Source organism: Engystomops pustulosus, chromosome 8 (genome assembly GCF_040894005.1).
Source record: "Engystomops pustulosus chromosome 8, aEngPut4.maternal, whole genome shotgun sequence".
Lineage (NCBI taxonomy): Eukaryota > Metazoa > Chordata > Amphibia > Anura > Leptodactylidae > Engystomops > Engystomops pustulosus.
Genome location: NC_092418.1, coordinates 31,285,694 through 31,308,701, shown reverse-complemented (window position 1 = coordinate 31,308,701; position 23,008 = coordinate 31,285,694). Strand labels below are relative to the sequence as shown.

The 23,008-nt window shown below is 42.2% G+C and overlaps 2 protein-coding genes across 4 annotated transcripts; one reads left to right on the top strand and one right to left on the bottom strand.

Annotated features, from left to right (window-relative positions):
* Positions 1-529: 529 nt before the first annotated feature.
* On the bottom strand, positions 530-15,464 carry REXO5 (RNA exonuclease 5). 2 transcript variants are annotated; one of them, XM_072120530.1, is made up of 20 exons: positions 15,314-15,464; positions 13,730-13,896; positions 13,332-13,450; positions 12,933-13,059; positions 12,258-12,366; positions 11,914-12,024; positions 11,444-11,532; positions 10,386-10,501; positions 8,659-8,797; positions 8,484-8,578; positions 6,971-7,073; positions 6,774-6,886; positions 6,143-6,260; positions 5,234-5,338; positions 4,977-5,114; positions 3,958-4,050; positions 3,652-3,871; positions 3,362-3,528; positions 2,461-2,567; positions 530-1,102 (listed from the first exon to the last, which is right to left on the bottom strand). In XM_072120530.1, exons 2-20 carry the CDS (start codon positions 13,853-13,855, stop codon positions 1,054-1,056), a joined length of 2,244 nt encoding a protein of 747 aa, XP_071976631.1. In that variant the 5' UTR covers positions 13,856-13,896; positions 15,314-15,464; the 3' UTR covers positions 530-1,053. The 2 variants fall into 2 exon arrangements, with proteins under 2 accessions (XP_071976631.1, XP_071976632.1); XM_072120531.1 differs by having other exon boundaries at positions 530-1,099.
* Positions 15,258-22,753, top strand: ERI2 (ERI1 exoribonuclease family member 2). Of its 2 annotated transcripts, none has more exons than XM_072120533.1 (10): positions 15,258-15,537; positions 17,277-17,316; positions 17,450-17,520; positions 17,771-17,851; positions 18,154-18,281; positions 18,412-18,568; positions 19,677-19,777; positions 20,016-20,097; positions 20,178-20,266; positions 20,436-22,753. In XM_072120533.1, the coding sequence occupies exons 1-10, from the start codon at positions 15,507-15,509 to the stop codon at positions 21,705-21,707; spliced, it is 2,052 nt and encodes a 683-aa protein (XP_071976634.1). In that variant the 5' UTR covers positions 15,258-15,506; the 3' UTR covers positions 21,708-22,753. The 2 variants fall into 2 exon arrangements, with proteins under 2 accessions (XP_071976634.1, XP_071976633.1); XM_072120532.1 differs by having other exon boundaries at positions 15,260-15,628.
* The last annotated feature ends 255 nt before the right edge of the window (positions 22,754-23,008 follow it).

Genomic DNA, 23,008 nt, shown 5'->3' with positions numbered 1-23,008 from the left:
CTCGGCTGTAGTACAGGGCGGCGGTGCTCTCCTCTGTCTTGTCACAGTAATTGCTTTATGTAACAATTCTGGGCAGAGGATCAGATTAACTGAAGGGCTAAGAGATTATACCGCCCTGTTTTATCAGACATTTGGTCTCCTCTTTAAAGGAATGTTTCAACAATTTTCACTTTATAAAGCGTTATTTTCTGGTTGTAGATTTTTTTTTTTTTTTCTTGTTTATGGCGGCTGCTATTTTCCCCATTTTTAAGTAACCGTATTTAGTGATTACTGCAGTCTCATGACCATAAGTAGCTGTTGAGTTCAACTCATTGGGGTCAAAGGAGACAGTTCTAGATGTCAGTGTTATCGATATAGAGGTCATTGTACATGGAGGGGGAAGAGATAAGCTGTGACATCATCTATTGTCAGTAGTGATGTAATGATGGGTCAGTGTTATCTATATAGAGGTCATTGTACAGGGAGGGGGCGGAGATAAGCTGTGACATCATCTATTGTCAGTAGTGATGTAATGACGGGTCAGTGTTATCTATACAGAGGTCAGTGTACAGGGAGGGGGAGTATTGTCCATATAGAGGTATAACTAGTAGAATGAAGTAACTTAAATTTTATGATATGCCCAGAGCTTGGATATTACAGTTTAGCAGGGGAGCAGGACTACAACTGTGAGAATGCCTGGTGATGTACTGATGTTACATTGGACGCTGTGCTCTGCACTGCCACATAGGTGAGTTAATTCCTAGGTAATTATCAGCAAAACGTGATGCCTAAATCTTCCTCAAGTAACAATACTCAAATAAGATTGAAGGCAGAAGTTTCTTATTAACAGGGATAGGAGACAACCTGGCTGATACAGAGGACTTCAGAAAGATGGCCACTTCCATGTGATAACATAAGTGATGTTTTCCATCTGAATGTCTGCCAGACACAGCCTCTTGATAATATAGCAGGAGATAATGGATAACAGTGGTTTATTACAAGTAAAGTAATAGATTAGTAAAACGTTCTGTACATTGAATATTTGATTAAGATGCAGATGACTTATGGATGCGGTCAGCTCTTTATCCCCATCAGACCAAATCCTGGAACGGATCCATCGCTGCTGCAAGGAAAGAGAATGTATTAACTAGATGCTGCATCCTGGATATACAGATATATACATTATGGGGGAGATTTATCAGAAGTGTCTGAAAGAAGACCTGTTTGAGTTGCATATAGCAACCAATCAGAGCTGAGCTTTCATTTTCCCCACAGCTGTTTATACAAATTAAGGACTGAGCTCTGATTGGTTTCAATGGGCAACTGGAGCACTTTTACCTCCCCTTTAAAGTCTATAGTAACCACAGTCATAAATATAATGTCACTTTTACTACTATGTTGTCTGATGTTAGTGGAACCTTTAACACAAGGGAAAACTCTCGCCCTGCCCTAATAATAGCGCAGGTCATTCATGTGAATATCAGAGTAAAGGTACATTCACACAGATGTATGCCCGCCTGGGCGTGCACATGGCGGGACGCTGGAGGAGAGGGATGAGTGCTGTTCACCACTCCCCATAGAAAACTGTGCCGCACACGGGAAAAGAGAGCGAGAGCATGGTCCATTTTTCCCCGTATACAACACTACACGTGTGGCACTGTACTGCCGCCGTCTCCCATATGGTCATGTGAATGAGGGCTAACTGGGTACTCCCCAATATAAAACCATTTATAGCAATTTAAGGAAATTGTAATATTGAACATTCACTAGGATGCTCTTCCTACTCTATAACATCCTCCCAGCAGCTCGGACACTGTGCAATCTGCTCAGCCCTTCCCAATCTATAACGTGCTGCCTGCAGAAAGGATGCTATATACAATCTGCTCTGCTCCTCTTACTCTATAATATGCTGCCTGCAATTAGGACATTGTCTGCACAGTCCCCATCGGATACTTCAGTAGGCCAGAGCCTCTGAATATATCTGGCAGCGTTCCCATCATTCATTTGCACACAATGCTCAATTTCTATGCACTATGTACAATCTGCTCGGCTCCTCTTGCTCTATAACCTGCTGCCTGCAGATAGGACACTATGTACAATATGCTCAGCTGTGTTAACTCTAGTAGGCTGGATGGTGGCCCCACAAGTTTACAGATTGTATGTTGTTATAGAGCAAGAGAAGCTAATTGCTCTCAAAAGGGATCTAATTACTACTGGTAGAAGTTTTCACAGCCCACAAAGAGCCTAGTGGCTGGGCTCCTCAGTGTAACTTATGTGAGGTATACTATGATCAACTTAATAAAAACATACTTATAATTCACACACATTTATACAAAGGAAAAAAAATCATCATGTGAAAGAAGCGGCGTCACCGTCACGTCTCAGCCTCTCCCACGCACTGCGCTCCCCATGACGAGGCTTAATAATACATCCAGTGTTCTGATTCACGAGGATGAGCTGAAGAAGCCACAGATTAAGTACCTATTGTTTCCAGGGAAGAGGGCGACGCACAGGGTGTTCTCTACAAGGCACTCGTAAAGCTGATGAAGTTTCCTGTCTAGATCCTTAATTATCTCTGTGAGATCCTCCTATACAGAAGACAAGTCATTATCACAGGATATACAGCGCAATACGTTATCACTGCTGCTCTGCCACAAACCCTGAATCCTATAGAACGTATCGCTGCAAACATGTTCTAAATTCTGTACATTCCCTGCTCCCCCTGAATCATGTATTACCATTGATCTGCAATATGTCAAATCTTTGCAAGAATTTTCAACAAGAAGAAGGGGGCTTCATGTTTTATGCACAGATTCTACAACCTCATTTGGCATGAGGTAGGTACAGGTAAGTACTTTTTCCACTGTTCTTCCCTGTAAATAATGTAGGCACAGATAGTACCATCTCCTCGTTAATAATAAAGGTACAGATAATACTGCAATCCTGTGTGATCTCTATGGCTACGCATGCGCAGCCATAGAGAGAGGAGCTAGCTGGATTCTGGAAACCCAAGAACTGGGGTCAAATGGGAGGGTAGGGACCAATAGAAGTCATTTAGTAAACTATGGGTCCCACGCTGGAGCTAAAGTTATAAAAGATACAGAACACATATATAAACAGAATGCATATGCTTAGAAAGGGGCTGGGGAGATGGTTTAGGAAGACAGCTTTGTTGTTGGCACCAGGATTCAGTAGGCCCCTGGGTGAAACTAAAGCAGTTTCCTAAAATATTCCCTAATTTATCATACCAAACAGCCCCCTCATGGTTATTTTATATACAGCCCCCTTGCACACTATGGATTCATTAGATACAGCCCCCCCCCCCCCACTCCCACTCCCATTGATTCCTTATTTCCCATGAGGCTGCAGTAGCTCTTCTTACCCCGGGCATAACGTCTTGGTTGGACTGTGTCTGTAGAGGAACATGGGTCACAGCAGTTTGTAGCCAGCGATGGAAGTGACTGGAGGTAATGGCCTTCATACTCCTCAGTCCACCATGTGTCTGGATGTGTGTAATAGCTGCAGCAGCGGCATCCGGGCTGTGAAATTCTGCAAAAAACATCAGACAAATGTCCACTTTATATTCTATGATGCAGAATTATTGATCCCTGCCCCTCGGTATTTCTGATATATATAATAATATACATACATACACATAATACACACACATACTTAGGTAACAGTATTTTGCGGGATGTCTGCTCTTCAGATTTCTGGGCACAAAAATAGATTTGATTTCCTTAAAACGGTGAAACTGTTTATGAAGCGTTTCCTCTGTCAGAGGGTTTGTAAATCCAGAGACGTAGATTGTGTTTTCATTCTCCGGGTCTTCCTCCATCTCCTTGAACCTATCCTGGTAGTCGATGGTCCTCCTCGTTATCATCCTCTGAACCTGTTGTACATTTAGGGGGACAGCGCTCAGATCCCTACCACCAGGATCAGAGGAGTATCCTGTATTAGTCATTTTGTGTTTCTTACCTTTACATGACATCCATCCACACAGGAACCATTGAGATGCTCCACAGCGAGCTGCGCAGCCTCCGGGACACAGAACCTGACGCAGAGATATGGCTGCGGGGGAAGGGAGGCCAATGTGTAACAAGGATATCATACATAAGAACAACCTTTGCAGAAATCAATAGTACTAGAGACTACAAGAATCATGTATCTCATCAGAGGAAAGTTTACTTTGGCCTTTATCACGCTCCCTCTTTTTCTAAACTGCTTTTCAATCTGAAATCTTCTGAATTCCATCTTGCTATTAAGACTTGGACTATAAGAGCATTTAGGTTTTAGATTAAACAGAAACTCTGTGGAGAGGAGAGGGGGATCCATGTGCCGCAGCAGCTAGGTCTCCTCCCAACAACACAGTGAGGATTGCAAACTTACAGACCAGTCATATAAATGCCCAGGGCTGTGGACAAGAGTCAGTCGTTTCCAGGACAAAAATTAGACCCTTTATCTTCTAATCACAGGAAACACCCTTAGAGGATATGAACTAACCTGCTATAAATCCATTCCCAAATAGCAGAATGGTGAATGCAGCTGTTGACTATAGGGCAGAGTAGGCGAACCTTCCGTTGACAACCCACTGAAGAGGAAGAATTGTGGGGCCAAAAGCAGGAGCTTCAATGGCTCCAATGAAAATCCGACCATGTCCACATCTATTCTTCCTGCAGCCTCACTTCTGTGCTGGGGAAACAGCCTGGGTGCCCACTGAGAGGGCTCAGAGTGCCACCTTTGGCACCCGTGCCATAGGTTCGCCACCACTGCTATAGGGGATAGATTACATCAAGGCCATTTCATTGGGGTTTTTTGCATCAGTTCATGTGAGACAAAATCAGGAGTAGAGACTACATAGAGACGGGGTATAATGGTCTTGGCCGACAATAAACGATGCAGAAAAAAAAAAAACTGATGTCATGTGAACTGGTCCTAACACATATAGATAATAAGTCACTCTAGTGAGCATCCACAATACAGGAGTCGTTACTCACCTGACAAGTATCAGATATGGTAGTAAGCGAGTGGATAGGACCGCAACTCTCAAAATGCATCTTCACAGATTTTGGATTGACACCATCCTTGAAGGGTCCCGCAAATACAGTCATCAGTTCAGCAAACTTGGAGGCCACCTTCACATGAAAATATTAGGAGCAGTGTTTATACACTCACTGGTGAATAATCCTGAAAACCCCTTTAATTTTCACACAATAAATTCCCTTCTGTATTAAAGCCCAGGTCACAGACTTACTTTTCCATTGGCATCTATGGGCCATTTACTGAATTTGCTTCGGGGCTGGAACTTGACAATATTTATAGGAGACAGGGGGATGGCGCCGCAAGCTTTCTCCAAAACCTACAAGGAAAATTGTGCATTACGGATAAAGTTGGAGACATGTACAAGACATAGGAGCATTGTGTTAAAGGGAGTCACCCAGTAGTTTTGACAACACAAAGCTGTAGGTAGTCTAAGGCACTGGCCCGGGAGATCGGTGTAATCATTCCTTTGTGTATGTTAGTTGTGAAAAATGCATTGATATTACAGGATTGTAGCAGGACTTCGAGACCGGGGGGGAAAATCCTGTGTAAGATCTCTTCACTGGAAACAGCACAGCTCATCCCTGCCCATCGCTGCTCTGGATACGAGATCTACTAGTCTTCTGATTAGATAATACAGTAGAGGGAGGGACTGGGGAGAATGCAGGGATCTAAGAGCACCACAGTGTGAGGAGTCGTGTCCAGTTCTCCAAGTCCAGCTACAATCCTGTAATATAAATGCATTTTTGCACAATCCTGCTGCTACTAACAACCCACACAAAAGGTAAAATGTTTGCACCCTAAATATAACATGATTCAAATACTAAACCCACATCTAAAATACAGTTACAGAACAGTTTTTGTTTCGCAGCATGTGGTTATGTTATTAGGCTGTGACTGTAAATCACAGATTTAGCCACAGACAATTTCACACTTCAGCCCATCACACACTGGCAGGGGAAGGGCAGGACTGTGGCTCCATTCAGACAAGTAACACAGGACCACCATTTTTTTTTAATTAACGGGGGTTCCAGTAGAGGGACTCCCCAATGGCTCTTATTCCCAATCTTGTGCTTGAGGGATAAAGAATTTGTACAGAAATCCTCTAAATCTTCATACTCACTTCATCATCTGAAGAACATAACAAGGTCTGGAACTGACTTAAAGGCACGGGGTCTGTCAGCGCGTCTCTGGACACATACACAATCTTCTGGCCGCCTTTTTCTAGCTCTTCTAGGAAACTGGAAAGTAGCAAATATCAAAAGACAGGTCAATGATAAAGATTCAAGGGGTTGTCTATTTTTGACATGTTAGGTCACTGAATTTTTTTTTATGTGGATTGCAGTCTTGGGCAGCTTCATCATTGGGAATTTCCAAGTTTTTTGTATCCCCAGTTATGGTTAAGTGTTCAGTTCCCTTACAGAGCCGCCCCAATGGAAATGGTGTATTACATCCCCCCAAGGAAAGCTTCACACAGAGTGATCAGCTCATCCAGAGTCCAGCCTCCTGAACACACTGGGATTCCTTGCATCATATTAATACACTATGCAAGGAATCTTTGCTTCCCCTTCTAAACAGCAGAGCCAATACTGTAATTGATTACAATACAGCTCTGGGATTAGGGTTGGGGGGCAAGGGTTCCCTGCACCATAGATCGATATGATCCAAAGAAACCCATTCCTGCAGTGTTGTCAGGACACAGTCTGATCACATTGAGTGTGATGGCCCAGGACCTCCAGATAAGCAGTTCTTACCCGGGTCCTTCAGAAGTTAAAGGATGAAGGATCCCATTCACTTTGGTAATGTCTGGTGTTTTTTGCACGTTACTTCCATTCAGAAAAATTCTTTCCAATTCAATATCCGCAACCTGGAAAATAATAGGAATAACTGACCTAAGGCAAGGGACGGTACAAGGCACAGGTCCTGAATGCCAACAGCACATAGGACCCACCTTCTGCGGCCCATGCTCTATAATGTACTGAGCCAAGTGCAGGGCGGCCGTAGCGTCTTCTAAGGGATTGTGACCGACCGCATCCGGACGCTGGATCTCCCTCCTGCAAAACGCAACATGTTATATGTACCAAACTTTCCAAAAACAAGAACAAACAGACACCTAGACGGAGGAAGATCAGCATTAAATTTAATTTAGTTAATTCCGCTTTATATCCTCAATTTAGTTAATTCCGCTTTATATCCTCAAACCCCATAAAGACTTTCTGACTGGTGAGGGTTTAGTACAATTACAACCTCTTAAAGGGAACCTGTCACCAGGGACCTCATTTTCACTAAAGACAGGTTGCAGGAGCCCATTATACCTGCAGTGCACATCTGCCTTTCTGCTTTCTCTAAGGATTTGCATAACAATATAATTGTGTGTTATAACTTACCTTGCATTCTGGCAGAATCATCTGTGCTGTCCCAGGGGTTGGAGTTTGGTTTGGATGTATTTCCAAAAAAACAACATGTGACTTGTCTGTGCTGCAGACTCCTCAGCTCTCAGCCCCCACCTTTATGCTCCTGTATAGCTTCTCCATCTCCCACTGATGTCAGCTCACCAGGAGCAGGAGGGAGGAGCTGTACAGGAGCACAAAGGTGGGGGCTGAGAGCTGATGAGTGTGCAGCACAGACAAACCCCAACCTCTGGGACTACACAGAGGATTCTGCCAGAGTGCACGGTAAGTTACAACACAAAATTATATTGTAATATAAATGCTTAGAGAAGGCAGAAAGGCATATATGCAATGCAGCTGTAATGAGCTTTTGCAGCCCAATTTTATTGAAAATGAGGTCCCTAGTGACAGGTTCCCTTTCTAGGAAACCTTTGTGAACACTATCCTGTCTCAAGGTGCAGTCAAAGAAAAATAAATATACAATTCTTTGATATTCGCCTCAGTCTTGCTGTAAGGTGACTGCCTTAGGTAGGACCTAGTGATGGGAATTCCGTCTCTTCTAAGTGAGCTGGCACATTAGGCTCTGCTCACTAAGAGGAGCCGGCTCTTCTGGCTCCTGAAAGGCTCCCTATTAAATATATAATAGGGAGCCGCAGGCCAGTCAGTCACACCACACCACTTTTAACCCGATTTTATCGGGTTAATGGGGACATGGCGAGTCTTTTAGGCATGAGGTTTAGTGAGCCATTGGCTCACTTTGGTGAGCCGTATCACGTTGTTCACGCAAATGAGCCGGCTCTTTCGCGAACAACCCATCACTAGTAGTAGCCCTCCTCCAGAGAACAAGCAGCCATTTTGACTTTGGAAATAAAAGGGGTCAGAAAAGATGCAATTCTAGTGTTCTTTGCGAATTTATGTTTCAGTAACTTTTAACGCTCTGTAGGTTTAATGATTCAAATATGTGACCCGTGTGATCTGCTGTAACTTGTAGCCATATATACAGATGTAGAGTAAGGGAAGGAATCGGAACTAAGAGCCAACAAGAAAATGGGAAGATAAAACAAAGCTTCATACTTTAGTATCTCTTGTGCCAAAAACTTCAATCTAAACTTTTTGTCATATTTTCGTGCAAAAAGTACAGATGTGTCAATGACGTGTGGATGTATCATCTGTATAGAGAGAGAGAAAAGACAACAATTAGGGTCACGTTACTTCGACATGTGTCAGACCCGCCCCAATGACTCCTTGCCTGAAGAGCTCGCAGGTCGAAGTTCAATGAATGGCCAACCAAGATGGCATCCGGAGGGAGAAGGCTTTTTAATCTGTCTTGGACATCCTTCAACGTTGTTTTTACCCGATGAAGCATCTTTTTAGTAATCCCTGAAAAACTGTTGTAAGAGATGTGAAAAATCACATAGTGCTGCAGAGAATCATTATGTCCTATGGAGTTAGCGGTGATAACCACTACTTTAGAGGGAACTTGTCACCTACTTTTACCCTACTAAATTACCAGCCCCCTCAAGTAGGATATAACGGTGGACATGTATTATTGTATCTGCGCCTAAAAAATGCCGGCATCTTTCATTTTTTTGGACGCAGAATTGTTGCTATAAGTTTGCGCTAGAAAGAACAGATGTTTCCGACTATCCCGTCTCCTCTGTCTTTGTTTGGCGCAAGTGGGCGTGGCCTAACTTTCCACATTATCCGTCACATTTATGTGTATTTTGTTGGCATTTTTAGGCACAATTTTTGGCGCACAATAGACCAGTCCAGAGAGCAAAATGGTCAGAGAGCAAAATTAAGGCGCAGTCCATGTAAGATTTTGGCGCACATCTCATTGATGTCTGCATTTTTATGGTGCACGACTGATTAATACCGTCTACTTATTATTTACTTACAGCCGTGCGCCACTTTAAAACATCAGGCTGTGCTTTCCGGAGACTGATCTCTGATACCGACAGTCGCGCTTGCGCCAGAATTAGTAAATCTCCCCCCAATATGTCATTAATATGTCCCGTTTACAAATAAAAAATCTCCTCCAAAGTCATTTAAAAACAAGCAGAAAGCTGTCATCTTTTGCCAGCGAGCAGTCAAACGTAGAGGCTGGAGAGGAAGTGTCTCTGCAGATACCTAGATCATAGGTTCTATAGAAACTAGAACCATTGTTATGATGTCAGATTAATGAAGAGAATTTTATCTTTGAACCCGCAGAACCACAAGACTGATCCAGTTTGAAAGATGAGATTTTCATCTTTAATGTGATGTCAGATCCATTGATCTAGCTGCTATAAAACCCAAGATATAGGCGGATAAAGTGATGCTCTCCCTACAGCCTCACAGCCTGACATTTCAGATGCCAATATATTGAGCTTTATAGAAGGGAATCTCATCTTTTATAACATATAACAATCAGTTAAAAATTATCTGCAGATCACATTCTAACTATTGCAACTATGAATTTACCTGCACATACATCTGGTTCTGTAGAGCACAGAAGCACAAGCCTGATGAGGTTTGAAAGACACAATTCCAAAACAAAGGTTCTAGCTGCTGAAGTGCCCAAGATATAGGTGAATAAATTAGTGAAATAGATTTTCTGCTCGTTTTCACATAACTTTGGAGGAGATTTTTTTTAGGATGCGGCCACACATACCAGCTTTGATTAAGTTTAGAAGTGGAAAAAAAGCGTGTGGGGCGTGCCACAGCCCGAACGCATACGATCAGCAACTAGTACCTGTGTGTCATGCTTAAATGCAAGACACCGGGTGCTGGTTACCGATCACATGATATCTGGCATAATCAAAGCGGTAAGTGTGATCGCACCCTTGTAGGTAAATGGATGAGATTTCATATAAAAGAGGGAATTCTAGAAAGGACATTTCATACCCTACCTGAGGGGCCTGGTAGTTTAGTGGGGGTAAAAGTAGGTCACCCAAAGTGTCATATAAGAAGCAGCTGTGATTTAGTAGAAAGTACCTGGTCAAGTAATTTATGATTGTATTGTGTGGCTTTACTAGCTCATCCATAATACACTGGCCTCTAGCGTCCACCACGGCCACTCTGGTCAGCTCATTCCCTTTAGCAGTCAGACACTGAGGACAGAAAAATAATGGGGTGAGAAAAGACCCAGACATTGTGAAATCAGCAGATCACCTACATCCCCACATGAGAGGACAACACTATGATCTAAGCCTTGCTATAATCCCCAAATCTCTTCATTACTCATTCACCTCTGTTGTAAGGGCTCATTCAGATAGTAAAAAAAAGCAGATATGTGATGTCCATGTGCAGTCTGTATTGCATCCACATCTGGATTTTTTTTAAGTCTGAAATGTCATCCATTTTTATTTTTCAGATCCATTGACTTCTATGAATGTCAGTGGTCCACACATGAGGAAAAAAAAGTGCAAACGGACAGGTTAAGAGACCCATAAAAATCAATCGGTCCGTATACTATCTACAAAAAAACACTGTATATAGCCAGTGCCTTCCCCTCAACCAGTATATAGCCAGCAGCCCCCTGCCCAGCCTTAAAAGAAAAAACGAAACAGAAAACTCTGTACTCGCCTTTCTGACACCCCCGCGGGTCCTCTTTCGTCTTCAGCTCCGGCTCTCCGCCCGGTCCCATGGCATACACCATGGCGTCAGCCGCTTGCTGACATCATAGTTTGCCAATGGCGGCGCACACACTATTATGTTGGCAAGCGAATGACGTCATGGTGTGTGCGACGGGACTGCGACACAGGAGAGGACATGCTGGGGGCATCAGAGTTTTTTTTTTCATTGATTCAAGTATAGGCAGAGTTGCGTTTTTTCAGCACATTTTTTGTTCTGAAAAACTGTGCTTATACTCATGTAATATATGGTACATACAAATCTGTCACAGCACATCTAAGTGTTAATAATAGGGTTTCCCTCACATTGTCTGTGCACATGTTTATGGGTGGAATGGATATTTATCTATATATATATATAGATATATATATATATATATTTATGACCATGTTACCATGTCTGGCATATAGGGTACTTACCATCTCACAATCCAGACCATACAGGGGACTGCTGTCTGTAGGCTTTGCAGTGCACATTGTATGGACATAGTTTTCAGTGTTCAATGAACCTGTAAATAATAATAAAACTCATTACAAAAGTCTCCCTTAGCTGCCAGGTTCTTCCAGGATCAGCTCATTGTTCAAACCATCACTAAGGTCCTCCTAGAGATCAATGTTGTACCACATACAACTGTGCTCCATTTATTTCTATGGGACTCCTGTAGGGGCTAACAGGACAAAGCTGATCCTCCAAAGTAATTAGTAGTAAATTCCAGATAAAAGGTCTGTTATGTTGATCACAGGGGGCAGTTGAATCCCCCGCAATCGGACATGCGCCCTCTATAACCTGTGGATGGGGAATACATGTTGATAAAACTCCTCAAATATTCCTAAAAATAAAAGAAAATAAAAATACAGAAGACTGGGAATATCTTGTTCCAGACACTGACCTACAAATGGATAATCATTTTTCATCATCTCCTCCTCAGTTAGTAGATACCTGGTCAGGTCTTGCCTATCCGTTCCATATCTTTGTAGGATTGGGTCATCAGACGTTGGTGCTGCAAAAAAAAAAAGCTGGAAAGTTCACGCAATCAAAGTAATGCCATAAATACTGGAACGTTCAATGCCACAGACTCAAGTGGAAACTCACAGCATTATGAATAGATTGCAATGCAACAAGATAAAGAACAGACTGACATGTGGAATACCTTAAGGATAAAGAAGATACATTGTATGTTTTGGTGGAGATTCCCTTTAACAGTGATTTTTCTATAAATAGAACATGCAGTACCTTGTGTGCGGTCATCATCTACTTTCTTCTTCTGGGCTTGAACATTCACACCATTCAACCCAAGCAGAGAGGCAATAAAATTACTTCGGGAAGGCGGGAGGCTGAATCTCTACAAGGGAACAGAAATAATAGAGAAACATAATAAAAATATATTAATGGACTATTTCCTTTTTTATAAAAATGGTGGCATGTGCCTTAAAACACTGGTGGTCTCTGAGATCAGAACCCCTCACCATCGTAAAGTGATGGCTTATCCTAGTGATAAAACATGCAAAAATTAAGTAGTTGTTGGATGTTAGTCAGTCCTTTATACTTCCAAATGTGTGGTTGAAGAGGGGGGTTCTGATTTTTCAAGCGGTAGTTTTTCAGTGTTTTGGGTGGAGGTCTATTGGAGTTTCCATGCCCAATCTGAATGTTATTAAATTGTTAAAAAAACATAAAAACTGCTTAAAAATAAATAAGAAAAAATCCCTGTAAACCAAATGAAAGGAAAAAACATACTAAAAGGAAGTCATTAAAAAAGTTCTTTCATCTGAAATCTCCCGTGAGATGCTGAAGCATTGAATCTCCCCTGATGACAGAACATAAGGGGCAGGAGTGAGGTGGGACATGTTGGATGGTCAGTGGGTGAGATTCTAATGTGGATAAGTTCTAGGTGCTGCTCTCTGTACTTACATGTCTGAACAGCCTCCGGAAAAACCGGAAGTGAGAATAAAACTGATAGAAATGATGCTGAGCGAGATCCTCCAGCACAATCACCACGACTCCGTGAAGGCGCTTCTGATGGTGAATGCTACACCAGCTACAGAATAAACACAGCCAAACAATTAATAGGGTTTAATAAAGGATAAAATGTTCATATTATTTATACTTTATTTTCTTAAAGGGAAATACCAAAACTTGACGGCCTATCCCTTGGATAAGTCATCAATATCCATCCCAGAGTCCATCAGCCAGCCCCTTCCCGTCACATATTTGGCTTGGGAGCACATACCCCACCAATGTGATGTACTCACGAGTATCTGAGATTTTTCATTTTTTAGTATCAAACATAAGAAACCAAGAATAACACACCTTGCCTGGGGGGCACTGCTCTTCTTTCCTATAACAGCGTACTTCAGGAATCGATGTAACTGTATGTGCTGAATTTCACAGTCATCACAAAATAAAGCAGGGGACAACCTTGGCGATTTCTGTAATGAGAAACAATGACCTAAGTGAGAAAAATGAGGCAAAAGCAAAGTTTCCAAAAGCTTTGTACTAGATCTTATTAAATGGCTCAAGGGCAAACGAGAATAAAGCTTGGGCTACACTGCCATTGTACACACTCTGATTCTTATGCAATGTCCCCATTTAACCCCGTTGCACTGTAGCAGGTGCCATAATGATCAATGTTCCCTTCTCTTCATTATACATGAGTGTCCTGTTTAACAATGTGTATAATGTGCTATCACTGTATACGAAGTGGTCACCTTGGTCCCCCATTGGCTTAGACCATTGACTGCTTCTTGGCTTCCGTTATGCTCAATCCTTCTCTTCTTGGAGCTTGTTTCTGTCTCCTCTTCATCACTGCTGAGTGGTCCCTTATGTTGCTCCATAGATATGTTGTCATAAATCTGGTACTACAGCTGAGAGTAAGCTAGAGAGAAATTTATAATGTCAAGTAAAATGCATTCCTTGGAACAAAATTGTTTTAAATGCCCATGCATGGATACCACCACATTATTATAAAAGGACATGTAAGGTCATTTTTACTGCCCTATCTAAGCATATATAATTGAGAGGTAGGTTTATATGAACTGGTGCGGAATTTCATGGTAAGATCAGGACTCAGGAAAATCCTGATTACCCCACCCACACACAGTGATTGACAGGGAGAGTTCTTATTACCCCACCCACACACAGTGATTGACAGCTCTCCCTGTATCAGCATCAGTCCTGCTCCAGATCATATAGGACTACATATCACACAGCTCATCTCTCTATCACAAAGACAGGTTTACTTTTAGGCTTCCTGCACATAAATGTATGCTTTTCATGCTCTGCAAACAACTGAGTGATTTGTTAATTGCTGCCCGTGTGTCACAAATATACTGCCCGAGTGACACACACAAGTAGGCTCTTTCACATGAACTTTGTGGGGATGTATATCCAATATATGTCCCAACAGACGCCTATGATGAGAGGGATGGTGCAGCGATTGATTACTTCTGCCTGTCAGGAATAACACAGTGATGAGTATTCTCATCTTATGCTGGGCATAAGGCTTAAGAAGTGCATAATTAGGGTGAGGAGAAGCGCGCGACAGAGTCTCATTATCATACTTTTATAATTTTTGTTCAGCAAAACCACTCGGTTCAGGGGTTTAACAAGATATGCTTGCTTCATAATGCATAGGATCAAATGCTAGATTTGTTTAATTTGAAATGTTTAAATTCAAGATGATTTCTTTGGATTTTCTCAGTGAAACATTTTCTCACGTATCTCTAAGACTTATTGTGACTTTTTTTTTTATTAAGGGGTGTCCCACCATGAATACCTCACCAATCAGATTGTTATTCTCTATCCTGTGAATAAGGAATAACAATTAAAGGGAATCTTCTATAAAAATCAAACATGGATAAGCCATGGGCTTTTCATAGATCCAGGCACAGTGACTGTGGTAATCTGTTATACATGGCCGCCTTCCTTCTAAAATCTACTTTTACAATTATGTTAATGTGTATGAAGGGTGTTCCCAGAGCCCCTATGTGCTACAGCTTCACAGGCTGTTACACTTCCTCTCCCCTCTGCTTGATGTAATCTTACTGCAGCAGAGAGGGAAGTTCTCGGTTGTTCCTTAGATGTTAGAACAACCCATTGTATAAACATGGCCGCGATGATCCGTCACCAAATAATATAAAGTGATGGTCAGGAAGGCTTTAAAAATAATTATAAAATTAAAACTCCAGTAATTCTCTGACTTTCCTGCAGTTCGCAGACATCCTGCTCTATTTACAGCTCTAGCATTCCTCTGCAATGTCATACAGCAGAGAACAGTAGTGACAGATACTTACACACAGCACCGAAACATCAGAACAGCAAAGCACGTGTTATCACCGATCATTACATCCACCATCCACTACACGGCCTAGGAATCCTAGCACAGGCTGCTGCAATCGATGACCGAATCGTCGCAGAGTGATGACGTAACGGAACTGGTGTTTACAGCGGAGAATTTGAAAAAAACGATGAAGTAGAAGGCGAGTGATGGAGACTGAGAGCAGGAGACTCCTATATGGTATCAGAACTCACTGTCCTCTGTGTATACAGTAACATCCCTCCTGCTCTGTATAAGAGTGTCTGCAATACACAGAGGAGGACCGGGAAGGGTAAGAAATGGCTAATATCGGGGGAGTGATCTGTTTGGCTGCTCTAGCTATAGCGAAACATCTGTGTCACAGCGGGACCTCTCTAATATAGTGGGACACGTCTCTGATCTGTCTCTGTAATACGTTGGGGGGGGGGGGGGGGAGACACGTCTCTGATCTGTCTCTGTAATACGTTGGGGGGGGGGGGGGGGAGACACGTCTCTGATCTGTCTCTTTCTGTAATAGAGTGGGACACATCTTTGATCTGTCTATGTAATACTGGGAGAGGGGGGGGCACATCTCTGATCGGTCTTTAATACAAGGGAACACTTCTCTGATCTGTCTCTATAATACGGGGGGGGGGGGCACCTCTCTGATCTGTCTCTGATCTGTCTCTGTAATGGGGGACTCGTCCCTGTGCTGTCTCTGTAATGGGGGACTCGTCTCTGAGCTGTCTCTGTAATGGGGGACTCGTCTCTGAGCTGTCTCTGTAATGGGGGACTCGTCTCTGAGCTGTCTCTGTAATGGGGGACTATTCTCTGAGCTGACTCTGTAATGGGGGACTCTTCTCTGAGCTGACTCTGTAATGGGGGACTCTTCTCTGAGCTGACTCTGTAATGCGGGACTCGTCTCTGAGCTGTCTCTGTAATGGGGGACTCGTCTCTGAGCTGACTCTGTAATGGGGGACTCTTCTCTGAGCTGACTCTGTAATGGGGGACTCTTCTCTGAGCTGACTCTGTAATGGGGGACTCTTCTCTGAGCTGACTCTGTAATGGGGGACTCGTCTCTGAGCTGTCTCTGTAATGGGGGACTCGTCCCTGAGCTGTCTCTGTAATGGGGGACTCGTCCCTGAGCTGTCTCTGTAATGGGGGACTCGTCTCTGAGCTGTCTCTGTAATGGGGGACTCGTCTCTGAGCTGTCTCTGTAATGGGGGACTCGTCTCTGAGCTGTCTCTGTAATGGGGGACTCGTCTCTGAGCTGTCTCTGTAATGGGGGACTCGTCTCTGAGCTGTCTCTGTAATGGGGGACTCGTCTCTGAGCTGTCTCTGTAATGGGGGACTCGTCTCTGAGCTGTCTCTGTAATGGGGGACTCGTCTCTGAGCTGTCTCTGTAATGGGGGACTCGTCTCTGAGCTGTCTCTGTAATGGGGGACTCGTCTCTGAGCTGTCTCTGTAATGGGGGACTCGTCTCTGAGCTGTCTCTGTAATGGGGGACTCGTCTCTGAGCTGTCTCTGTAATGGGGGACTCGTCTCTGAGCTGTCTCTGTAATGGGGGACTCGTCTCTGAGCTGTCTCTGTAATGGGGGACTCGTCTCTGAGCTGTCTCTGTAATGGGGGACTCGTCTCTGAGCTGTCTCTGTAATGGGGGACTCGTCTCTGAGCTGTCTTTGTAATACGGGGTGGACACATGTGTATGATCTGTCTCTGTGATGCGGGGGGAGGGGGAACATCTCTGATCTGTCATTATTAACAGTTCTCATTTGGGTTGACCCTTTGTTATTAATGGCTTATAGGCCTTTAATATTTTAATACGTAGCATCCATGATGGTGCGTTTCATAAAAAGTTTCATCTGAGGCGGACACTGTGGCTTTTGTTCTGGTGCAAGTAATACTGAATAATACTCTATTTAGGAACGTTTCTCTATTAAAATATTTTTTTATTTGAACAGCTCGGCCTGTCATCAGAATGACTACAAAGCAGCTGGCAAAGTAAGTTACAAAGTCTAGGTTTTTTTTAGATGATATTTACATTGTGATCTAAGAGACATATCCACAATATCAGTAATAATAACAAAAATATTATTAAAAAAAGTAAGACACTCTTTTTTTTGGCTTCCTCTAGGCAGCTTGGTCTTATAAGGAGGAGCTCCAAATTATCTCTGAATGCTAAGGATTCCAGCAGTCCTAAATCTAGTAAGTGTCACCTCTAACAGATGTAAAGTGGTGGTGGTATTTTACATCTAATGGTGATGTCACACATGGCGTTTTTGGTCCGTTTTTAAACATCCGTTTTCAGTCTGTTTTTGGCAGTTTACCATGCATTTGGCTGCTTACAACCTGTTTATCTATTAAGATAATGGGGAAAAATGGACTAAAAACGGACCAAAAACGCCTTGTGTGGCATCACCCTAAGGCTTGTCGTCTTTTTATTTTTCTTTTACAGAACAATTTTTTGATTACTTGATTGTCATTGACTTTGAATCAACGTGCTGGAAAGACACAAAGCACTACGGTCAGGAAATCAGTAAGTCTTGAGTAGTAAATAGTAAAGAGTTTTTAATTATATCCTGTAGTTAGGATATGCCATAAATCTCCTATAGGTACCGGCCCACCTTTGGTATTGTGTAGATAGGTGCTGGTCCCAAAGATTCCATCCACAGGACATCCCATAAATATCTTCTAGATGCGGTGCCATCTCTGTCTGTTCCAGAGGGAAGTCAGTCTTTCACATGCTTATCCCATCACTGTTCTTCGATAGGATGACCCTGCTAATGTTCTTCCACCCTAAATGTTGTAAAACATGTGCATCTATGTTCTTAATTCTAGTCGAGTTTCCAGCGGTTTTACTAAACACATCCAGCGGAGTAATCGAGTCTGAGTTTCACACTTATGTACAGCCACAAGAACACCCAATTCTTTCAGACTTTTGCACAGAGCTGACGGGAATTAAGCAGGTACACGTTTTTGCCTCTTTAAAATTGCCTCGCAATAAAGAAGAAAATGATACTATTAGATTTGTCTGTATCATTTAAAAACTACATTGAGGTATCGTCTGAATAACTGCTTTGTTCTGTTTTATCATAGCAACAAGTGGATGCTGGTGTTCCTTTAAAGATATGCTTATCCCAGTTTTCTACATGGATTCAAAAACTACAAAAGGAGAGGGCGATCGTTTTTCCTGGTTTGCTACCAACACATGCATGTGCAGAGCAGAAGATGTGTGGATTTGTTACCTGGTCAGGTACAATATATATATATTTTTGATGGGTTTTCATAAGTTACAAATGCACAATCCAGGCATTGCAGATGGTATGGAGGCTTCTGCTCGTGGCCCTGTGTATACCCTTCTACAGCTGATCAGTGTAGGAAATCAACTGATCTCTAATACATGACCTATTAATGTATATGCTCTTTTTGAAAGGACACAGGGGCTTCTTCTTTCTGGCCCTCGGATGCCATAGAGCTCTGGATATCTTAGTATAAAACATCTTCTATGTAAAGGTAGACTAAGCTTTCCCTTCATGTGGCCATACTTTGCATTTCAGCTGCTAGCAGCTAGTGGTAATGGGGACATCATTCCATACAGATATTTAAAGTTCTATTTGAATTTGACAATCCATTTGCAGTAAGCTCCCTCCAGTGGGGGCTGTAGGCCAGCCTATAGACATAACAATAACCTAAAATAGTGGTTCAACCCTCAGATTTAAAAATATAAAAAGGAGAAGAGTATAATTTTTCAAAACATACCAAACATAATTTTATTATATAAATGCAATTCACAAATTACACATAAACAAGGAATACTTGTAATGTCTTATGGTAGTTGATCAGATGGAAACCAAAAAGCAGGACATAGACCATACACACGCTTGACACTAGGTGTCAGTATTGTATCTGCTGAAAACAGTTGAGTTTCTATGAAGAGCGAATATGACGAAAGATGAGCAGAACCCGAGCCTCAACAGATTAAGGGATATAAACTAAAGACGAGACACTGTCTCACTATCCCCTCACTTAGAGGAAGCGGAGGGGGAGCTGAGACAGTGTAACAGCCTTTAAAGCCAGATTACATTGGGGCTAGGCTAATCACACAGGCTTATTCACATCATTTTAAAAGTTGGTTTTAGAAGGTAGGAGGTCATGGATAACAAAAATAAGAAGATTATCACAGTCACTGTGCCCGGATCTATGAGTAAGTGTCCCTGGTTTATCATGATGGATTTTGATGGTGGAGTTACTTAAAACTCTGGCCCAACTGGACACACAAATTTGATCTTTAGTTGTTTTGATACTCTGATATATCTACTATATGATGCCCTCGTGATTTTCATTGGTTCTAATTGTTTTAGACTGGGATCTTGGAGTTTGCTTACTGTATGAATGCAAAAGAAAACAGCTGAGGAAGCCAGACATCCTGAACTCCTGGATTGACCTCCGGTTAGCATACAAGGTGAATACCCTTAACATAAACTAAGCTTTTACAGTGCACCTATAGGCACATTAATGGTCTATATTGAAATAAAGAAGAAATAAAATTTCTATGAATTTATTATTGTGTTGCCTACAGATGTCAAGCGCTTCATTTTTGTCCACTTTGTGTATGCATAGAAGCAGACGATGTAAAATAGTTGAATTTATTGTGAAATTCTTATTACCAGCAATTCTTGCCTATAATGTTTTCCTTTCAGCTTTTTTACAATCGCAAACCCCAAGGCTTGAATGGAGCATTACAAGATGTGGGGATTGAGTTTTCAGGCCGGGAACACTCGGGTAAGGTTATTTCTCTATTCAAAGAAAGTAAACTTTTAGTTCATCCTCCTTTCCACGTTCATTTTCTTCTTTTCTTGCAGGACTAGATGATTCTCGCAACACAGCGAGGCTGGCCTGGAGGATGATCTGTGACGGTTGTGTCATGAAAATAACTAAATCTTTGGACAAGGTCAGTTGGTTTTATAGATCTCCGTTTTTTCTTCATTCAACTAACCATGATGAGTAGAGCAATAGATAACATCTGGAAAAGAGACTTGAAGATCATCATAACTTAGGAGAGACTTATTGTGGTAATGATTCATTTTTGAAGAATTCTGGGCTTTCTTTGTAAAAACTAGGTACCCCCCAATTCCTCTGCAAGACCAGGGCCATCAGTGACTGCTCAAAGTCATAATCCCGGACAAAGTAATGTCAGACATGCATCGACTGTGGTTAAAGAAGATGGACAAGACTCAAGAAGCAGTCTAACATCTGACAAAACCAAGGACCCGAGACCCCAGCAGCCACATAGCATTAATAACCAGTATACTATGGCTGTTACCAAATGTCTTAAGGGAAGCAAGACGCACCAGACATTAATAAATGGACTCTCTACAACACTTGGTAATGATAATAAATACAGGTTCCCCCCACGGAGGTCACTAGGTCCAATGCCAAATGTAAAACAGATCGGAGCCATCACCTCCACACCCTTAGACCATTCTCCGCATGGCGGGGCTCATGTGTTACTGTCTACCACCGTTCTCACTGTGAATGACGTCTCTGCTCTGGATATGGATTCCAGCTCAGATTTGTCCATTTTAGCTGATTGGGAAGAAGCTGCTGTTATAGAGGATTCCCAACAGGACAAACATGAGAGTCCTGCAGAGGAACTGGACCTGTTAGCGGCAGATTCACCATCATCTGCTGTCCTAATGCTTAAAAATAATATGGAAAATAGGAAGTCAATGAATAGTACTGCAAATTTTCACACTAAATCGGTTGTGTATAAGAGTCCGGACACCACCATTTATAATGTTAATCTGAAGAAACCGGTGTCTCATGGATCAACTTTTAAGCTGCCTAGTGCTTTGGGAAATAGATCAAGTGCACCAGCTGTATCTACTGAGCAAAAGAGCAAGTCGTCCACATTGTTAGATTACTTCCCTAAAAGGAAACTTTCCAGTGTCAGCTTTTACTCTCCTCCCAAGAAACTTCCCTTCGCCATACATGAAGATCTGGGTAACCGCTCATTACCAGTCACTACTGGGGTCTCACGTAATGTTTTAAAGTCTAGTGTCAATGTAACGCGGACCTTTGGGGGGACAAAATCTAACCGTATTACTGCCCCCATGTGTCATTGTGGTCGTAGAGCAAAGAAACTCACTGTATCGAATCCAGGCCCCAACCAGGGCAGGGTTTTCTATAGCTGCTCCGTACGAAAGAGAAACGACGACAGGGGCAAAGGATGCAACTACTTCAAATGGGAGGAGGCGCTCCTGAAAGAGAAGTCTGCGGACATGTCAGCCCTCCTGTCCACCAGTGGCTTGTGTACGACTTTTAATAAAAGTCTGATTTCTACAGGGTCCTCTAAACCTCTTATCAAGTTAAGGCCATCCATGAGAACCTAGAGTTTAAGGTTCATACCAGGATCATGTTCTTCTAGTGAAATAATATGGATAGTATTTGAAGAGTTTTGTTTACGTGATGTCATGTTAAATGTATCTTAAGGAGCTAATACAAGCATATATCATGCATGAGATGTCTTTATGATGAAAAAATCATTGGGCTGGTAAGCAATGTGCTACTTCAAAAAGTTTTATAGGACCTAAAACCCCAACTCGTACTCGCTCATTACTTTGCATTAGTAATGAAAATGTATCATTCCAGCTATAGGTGAAGAAGTCTCTTATATCAGACTCTATAAGTCAGCTCTGTATTTTTATGTCATTGCTTAATCTCTGATGACTACAGAATGCCTGTCCACAATTAAAGGGGTTGTCCTGCGGTCGAAGAACATAGCTGCTTTCATCCAAAAACAGCTCCTCTCTTCTCCATGGGTGGTGTGTGATATTGTAACTTGGCTCCATGCATTTCTATATAGCTGAGCAGCAATACCAGCACATACCATGGAAAGGCGGAAAGAGGCGTTTCCTAAGTTCATAAGACTAATAGGGAGCAGTGGATGTAATTAAGGTGGAGTCACCTATGGACAGAATGATCCCCTCTATTCATAGGTAAAGTTTAATTGGGGTTTATGCCCTCAAATTTTGCCTCCGATGAGCATATGTGTCGCTCAGCAGAATGGAAAGTCGTAGCTTGCAGGGTCTTTCATTATGTTTTTTTTTGCACAGTATACAACATTTACTGGCCAGACAGAGGCACAAACTATGCCTCCGACTGCCAGTATTAGTCTATGTGTACTCTGAGATTTCTTGCCTTGTATTTTCAGCGTATACATAAGACCACAACATATGTGGTGTGAACCGAGCCTCACATGATGCATTTGCACATCACTGCCGAAGGGGTTATTGTAATATTTAATCTACATAATGACTACTCTAGTAATACTATGTATATGAAATGAACTGTTTTTATATGTCGTCTGATTTGGGACATACAACATTGCCTTGTCATTTTTATTATAAAGAAATAAACACAAATATTTATATTTTTATTTTGCTTTGTGTGATATGTATAAATGTCACTAAATTGATTCTGGGAAAACATTGACCGGTGTTGGGTTCTAATAGGGTGGAAGTCTTTATAAATTGCAGTAGTAACATCGTATAATTTGCCCAAATTTGTCCTAACGAAGTTATCGAGAATATATACATACATGTGGTGCAAAGATCACACATACTGGGGCAGATTTATCAAGCTGTCTGAGAGTCAGAATATTCCTAATTGCTCATGGCAACCAATCAAAGCT